Below are 7,496 nucleotides of genomic sequence, written 5' to 3'. Positions count from 1 at the left end.
TACATGCTCTCTGACATCAGAACACACAACCTTTACTCATATTGTTGTAAATGAAAAATTAAAAAAAAACACAAGAAAAATGTTTAATTTTTTTATATATATATATATAAAATTATAATAATTTTTTGTATTATGAAAAACATGACTTAAGCCCCGTCATAAAACTTAATACTATCCATACATATGTACGTTTAGGTTTAAATCTAGTTGTCTAGTTGTCTGTGTCGAAAGTCGAAAAAAGAGAAATTTATAATAAAACAAAACACACATTTACTACACATCTTCAATAAATAAGAATATTTAAAAAAAAAAACAAAACAAAATAAAACCAAAAGAAATGTTATTTATTTATGTATTTATTGTAAAATGCACACTTTACACTCACACATACACATTGATATTTGACTGATATTGGAGAACGAACACATGCATTCATACAAAAGGACTCCATACAGTTTAATCAATAAACAACTTTTGCACATTTTACTTCTATTTCTACCCATTCTCTTTCTCTCTTTTACACTGACTCAATCAATCAATCACTCACTCACTCAACATTACAACAACACAGAGACACAAACACAAACAAACTAATAAACACCCTCATCTTATGGCGCTTATGTTTATGTTATTTTTTTAATTAATCAAAACATTTAAATTTAAATAATTTAAAAATATACATAATAATGATAATATTTAAAATATAAAATAAATTAAAAGAAAGGAACAAGTATACAAAAAAGGAACAAAATAAATGTAAATCAATTAAAAAACAACTATATAAAGTCTTTCAATTAAAACTATGAAATACGAATAGGTAACAAAAGAAAATTGAGATATTAAGTGGTGGAGGGTATATTGGGTTTGTGCTGAAGTTTGTAGTTAGTTCGTTAGTTTGAAAGGAGGATGTATACACATCAAACCCGAAGAAATACATTTAGGACTCTATTGGGCCTGTTGTGTGCTCTTTAACTCGTGACACGGGTGGGAATCGAACCCACCACCTCCGGTCTGCCTGACTAGAACACTAACCATTAACGAACAAAAAAGCCCCCTTCAAAATTTGAAGCAGCAAAACTAAGTTATATACTAGTCTTTATGACCCTCTTGAACTCTTGAATTATAGGGTCTCATTTGACCCTAGCCCCTATAAAAACCCACCTTCAAAATTTGACTTTAATGTCCACAGTTTTATTCAACAATAAATGGCTTAAATATAGCTGAGGCAAGGTATAATTCAACTCAAATGTTTTATAAACTAAATCACATTTTACTTTTTGAAACAGGTCCGACTATAATTTCTTTTAAATAAATAGAACTAAAATATGAGTAGTTAGACTAGATCTGAAAATACAAGATTGATAACCCTTCAGAACTTCAAGTGATAGATTTCTTCAGATAATTATAATTTTGTTTTTTTTTTAACCAGATGTTAGAATACCAACAATAGGAAAATTACGCAATAAACATTTTAAAGAACTTTTCGAAACCAAATACCGACAAGACATAACTGGGGTGCATGAACTGAGCTTCGGGATAGTGCGATAACAGTCTACACCAAAATATGGGACTTTGCCTCGATAAGTTTAAAATATCTTCCAATTTGATCTCAAATCTGACATTTCACAGTCGCAACAATACGGGTTCTAGTGCATGAGGACAATAGGAGAAATTAAATTGCAGACTACCCGGACATTGATATTGATCTTGATAAAGATATGTACATGTCAGCTTGCTACTCAGCTAGAATTTTTTGAAAATGTTGATCACATTCGAGTCATTTATGACTCTTCTGCAAAAATTAAAATGATCCTTAATGCACTCATTTTCTGATCACATTTGTATGGAGAAAATGGTACCCTACCCGCGAATATCCTAAAAGACTCTTTTATGAGTCCCACTTCTGATTTTTGCATCTATTTTGAGTAATTTATGAGTCTAAATACTGGTCGTTTTAGAGCTCATTTTCTGATCATAAATGATACATTCGTCGGAAGAAAATGTTACCCTACACGCGATTTTTCTAAAAGAATCTTTTATAAGCCCCGCTTCTGATTAGTTCCGACTCACTTTGCAAGCCCGCAAGTTATTTTCGGTCACAATAGAAGTAATCCTTTGGCGAGTTGATGTTTAGGTATCAGCTAACTCTTTTCCAAAGGCATGGAAACCAATAAATAACATTAATATATAAAGATTCATAGTATGCAGAGCTACAATATTGTAAGAAGAATGACATTGTATCATCCGATCCGGATTAGCTTCTAGACTTAAGCCGAGAGTAGGTCAAGTAGTTTAAACAACTATTATGTCATTCCAAAACACTCCAAATTCTTTACAAATAACTCTTCTCAAACTGTAGTAACCAACTGAGCATGGTTAAGGGAGCAATCAAGAGCTTTGCTTCTTATAAAGCTGCAGGGCCAGGTGACATTTTTTCGGCAGTTTCCCTACATCTGTCACAGATATTCACTGCATTCTTAGAATTGACATATAACCCATTTAAATTACAAGATCCAAGGTTCATATTTATACCAGAACCAGATAAGTCTTACGTCCTTCCTACTTAAAACCTTCCTAGACAAGAAGATAACGGTGACAAACAAAGTTAAGTACTTAGGTGTAATACCAAAATTTAAAATGGAAACACCACATAGAGGATAGGATCAACAAGGCACACCAGTGCTGGTCGATATGTAGGAAGACTATAGTGTGAAATAGGGTCTTAGTTCTAATATGACGATTTGGCTATAAAAATGGATGACTGCTTTGGAACCAAAGTGTAATATCAAACTACCACAGGGAGTTTAGAGTACATGCAGATTGGATATAAGACGTGCAATGCGTTCATCGTATATCAGACACAGAATATGATCTGATCCCAGATAGAATGTCTTGGTGAAGCGGTAAAAAGTGGGTCTGAGGTTCTATACTGAAGACCCAGAAACAGAAATATAATGTTTACCTAACTATAACACAAGTTATGATATCAAAAAATGCTTCAATAGGATTAGCAACACATGGAAAGGTGTATCCTTTAGCTGATCCCCGCAGAAAAAATAGATGAGACCACATTTTTATAATATTTATTATTTTTAAAACCTAAATTTAATTAACTTATCAAAGAAATTTTTTCAAATCTATTTAGAACCCGGAGGTTTAGGATTAGTTTCAATTCTCAGTAACTGTTTGTGTTGACCAATAATATGTTCCAAATGATTAATTTCTCTTAGTTCACATTTAAATTCCTCCAATGTTTCGTAAAGTACAGGATACAATTGAGGCAAAATGCCATGATCTAATGTAGGGAATAAATGATGCAGAACATGATCACCAAAGTGGGTCAAGACCAAGAACTGAGAACCTTTAAGATCGCCACGATCGATTATAGTATCGACTTGATAAAGACCCCAATCACGATCTTCACGATTGGCATCACCTTCATGGAATATTTCCGGATCATGATGGGCGGCATTTAAGCCAATAACACAGAAAGAAAAACTAGCTATGGCTGTTATAAAGATCCATTGACGCAAACACCAGAAAATGGAATAATTCGAACATAAATACATGGATAGAGGCAAAGAAAGACAGATTAAATCATGCCAGTACATAATATTCGTCTTACGTAGGGAATAAAAAATTCTGAAATTATACAAAAAGAACAAAGTTATTCTGATAATATTTCTGAAGTTTCGTAATTAAAATACGAACCTTGTTAGTAGTTGCAGGAAAAATGCAATCATATAGGCAAACGGCTCAGTTACCCACGATACATAGCGCATCATTTTACTTTTTATATGTGGACTTGGTACCCAACACAAAAGTGGTTCAAACATTGATAGTTCCAGATCAATATATGAATTTGGATAGATGTGATGTGATAGAGAATGGGATATACGCCACGCTGTAAAATTCATCATACTTAAATTGAAAGCATACATTTGCCAGTTGTCACGTTTGTGAAAGTAGTTGTGTGATACCACTGTGGTCCAAACTAGAGCTGCACCCGCTAATGCCATAAATATTAAACTATCGTATTTAGCACTGGCCATGGAGAAAATAAAGGTACTTAGGAGTAAACCTAAATGGATTGCCTGTAAAAAATGGGAAAAATTAAAAAAAAATTGTTTAAACGATTTGAGCTGAATATTTCCTTCTAATAAAAATATGAATATCCAGAAGAACGATTTTCATATATTACCACCAGACCGGTGAATTCACCGGATAAAATATGCAGAACAACGTTTTTGATATACATACACCTTAGGGTTCAAAACTTTCTACCGATCCTCTGGTTTTAGCCTCGTAGACTAAATCGAATCCTTAATCTAAATGTAATTAAGATACTTGATAAAAAGTCGGTCCATTTATACTCTCTGTAAATGACCTACATTAATATAGTTCATAATTTTCAAAAATCGGTTCATGACTAACCCTTAAACCCGAAAGAAGAGTTAATCAACTAATCGGTAATGTATTTATGTTGGTATTAAGTAAAATTTCAATGTGACCTAGAGATTACTTCGGAAAATCACATAAGGACCTGTCTCTCACATAAGGACCTGTCTTCCATATAAGGCCATGTCTCCTATGTAACATTGGCTAACAAATTGTTAACCTAGAGATTAAAGGATTGACCTGACCCCGAAAATACGAATTTCTCCATTACATCAAGTTTGACAGCCCGAAAACATTTGTTATGCCATCTGAAAAGTCCAATTTGTGGACTTTAAAATAACCTCTGTTATACTTGCTTCAATTTTCCAGATATTGTTTTCTTGTTATTTAAAAATTTTTTCAATTTGCTGAGATATATTTTTTGGATAGTAATAGTTCTTTCTAACTTTGAGTTAAGAAATCTCGAAGTTGGAAGAAGATCGAAAGATTAGTCTTTTGGAGGATATACAATTTGTAAAACGCTTAATAATATCTTAAATATGACCAAAAAGGTGGTCTTTTAATCATAATGACACCATATCTGGAATAGTGATGGATAAGTTCTAAGGCCAGATTAGGATTCAGCGCTATTCAGACCATTCAGGTTTTTAAATTCTACATGTAAGATTGTTGGTCTGGAAATCTAAAACACATGTCATTCAACAATATTTAGACCTTTATGGGTTTTATATTCTATTGGCCTGAACAATCTAGATGTAGGATTATTGGTCTGGAAATCTAAAACACATGTTAACATTCTGCGATATTCCAAACTTTCTGGGTTTAAAACTCTATTGGTCCAAACACTCTTTAGATTATTGGTCTAAAGATCTAAAACACATGTTATTCAGCCGATTCTCAACATCAGCAATATTCAGAACATTCTGGGTCGAAGTGCGTTACGTGATAAGCTAGCGTTGAGCCCTACCTCACGTGGCTACTTTTTCAACCACTAGGTGAGTAAAAAGTAAACAACTCAACACTGCCCCTTTGTGTATCTTACACGCAGGTTGAAATTTTTGTACATGGACGTTCCTATCAATCCTCAATCTACCCCGACATAATGTCGCCAAACCACACTACTAATGAAGGTACCTGAACCAACTGAGCAGCCAGGACATAGTCCTACGGGCAACTTCCCACCTGTAGTACCAGATTATGTGGTGCTCTTCATAGACCTCCTTTCAATTCATCTAAGCTCAAGCCAAAGATTGAATTGTAAACAGCAGTTTACCTTTTTACCCCGGGATTGCAATACATCATGATGTGACACTCATCATGGAAAAATGCCCCGGGGAGTATGAACTTTCTGGGTATTAAATTCTATTTGCCTGGAGAACTCAAATACATATGTATTATTCAACCGATTCCGAATATGTATATAATTTTATAAAAACAACTACGCCATTATCGATAGACTTACATCAGAGATTTTCTTTGGTTTATTATCAATCGTTTTCATCTTCTCCGCCACTCTTTTCTTCAATGTCTTATAGAAACCATTCTCATGTAAGGTCAACGTGTAGATTCTTGGTTTTGCAGCCTCGCGAACTTTATATTTTTCAATCATTTTAGCAGGTGCCGATGTCAAATGATGAGCTTCAAATGCTTCAGTTATATCAAGTCCCTTTGTTTCTCTTATCCAAAATTTACCACCCGGATGTTTATCAATGAAATCGGTAAAATCATATAAGGAATCATAAATACGCCAAAGACCTTCAGCCTCATCATCTTTGCGTTTTCCCTCTATCCAACTGTGAAACAATAATGTGAAATTTTCAAAATGTATCCTTGTAATTTTTATCCTTGCAGGAATTGTTACCTTTTGGTAGTCACTAAACTAGAATTTCTATATGTTGGAAATTTTGTAGCTATACTACATTTTTTCCACTCCTCGGTAACCATTTTCGTTTAAACTGTTTGTATTTCGTTTTTATTTTTATTCCGCCAGGACTTTGATTTAATAAAATATTTATTTTTTCTTTTTAATTTCACTTCACTTGACTAGTAACGTTTAGCCTGGAAATTTTTAAAGGCACTTTAATCAACAAATTATAAACTTAAACTAATTCAGAATTATTATTTTATTTTGTTATTTATTTCTTATTATTTGTTAATCTCATAATATTTGTGATCTGTATTCATTATCTCTATTAATTAATGACAATTGTTAACATTATTTTATTTGACTCTACCTCAGTAAAATCTTTGCAAATTTCTTCATTTTTTTTAGATTATAACTACGTAATAAATTTCTAAATATACAGTCGAATACAGCTAAAGAGAACAAGTATTAAGAAATTATATTATAGAAATTTATAATTTTGTAATTTTCTGTTGGTATTTCAAAAACAAATTCCAATTGTTTTTAATATCATGTACACAGAGTGAGAAAGAAATATACACTCCTGGTACCAAATTGACACCAAAGTGTTCGTAACATTTAGACAACGAATGTGTTTAAAATTAAGATTTCGACAACGAATGTTGGCGTACGCATGTAGGGTAGAAGGGGGATCAAAGCCACTTTTTTTTTTGAGGCGGCCACAAATTAAAACCACAATACATATTCTTAATTTTTTTTTTTTTGGTTCGGATTCTTTGATATATTGGCTTTAGTTTAATTCCTTTCAATCTTTCCTAAGTCATCATCATGTACATATTTTTTTAACTTTTCCGCACTGACCAAAAACGGCGATGCCGCGCCATCCATGGGGTAAATGCGCCAAGGGGATGGGGCAGATTTATCATTAGTAAAATGAAAGAAGCAAATACAAAAATAAAAACTTATTTTGCTATTTTATACTTTAATTCATTAAACAGAGTGTAATAAACCAGATATTTATTGTTTATTTCACAAAACTTAACAAAAATAATTAAAAGAAATTATTACTGATTTTTTTCAATATTCTAACCAAATTTTGTTCTACATCACAAGCTTTACATATATTTGGTGAATGTGCCCCACGGGCAGTTCTGGGGTTTAGTTTCAATTTTTTTCGGGCTTCAAATTATATTATCGAAAATATTATTATGCCTTATTCTCCACTATTATTGAT

General features: G+C 32.6%; 1 protein-coding gene across 1 annotated transcript; it reads right to left on the bottom strand.

The window, feature by feature from the left end:
• Positions 1–99: 99 nt before the first annotated feature.
• On the bottom strand, positions 100–6,510 carry LOC111678370 (cytochrome b5-related protein). Its single transcript, XM_023439667.2, has 4 exons — positions 6,260–6,510; positions 5,861–6,191; positions 3,712–4,094; positions 100–3,642 (listed from the first exon to the last, which is right to left on the bottom strand). Exons 1-4 carry the CDS (start codon positions 6,340–6,342, stop codon positions 3,138–3,140), a joined length of 1,302 nt encoding a protein of 433 aa, XP_023295435.2. The 5' UTR covers positions 6,343–6,510; the 3' UTR covers positions 100–3,137.
• Positions 6,511–7,496: the final 986 nt, after the last annotated feature.

Source organism: Lucilia cuprina, chromosome 2, assembly GCF_022045245.1.
Source record: "Lucilia cuprina isolate Lc7/37 chromosome 2, ASM2204524v1, whole genome shotgun sequence".
Lineage (NCBI taxonomy): Eukaryota > Metazoa > Arthropoda > Insecta > Diptera > Calliphoridae > Lucilia > Lucilia cuprina.
The sequence above is the reverse complement of the archived record's forward strand: the minus strand, read 5'-3'. Positions and strand labels throughout refer to the sequence as shown.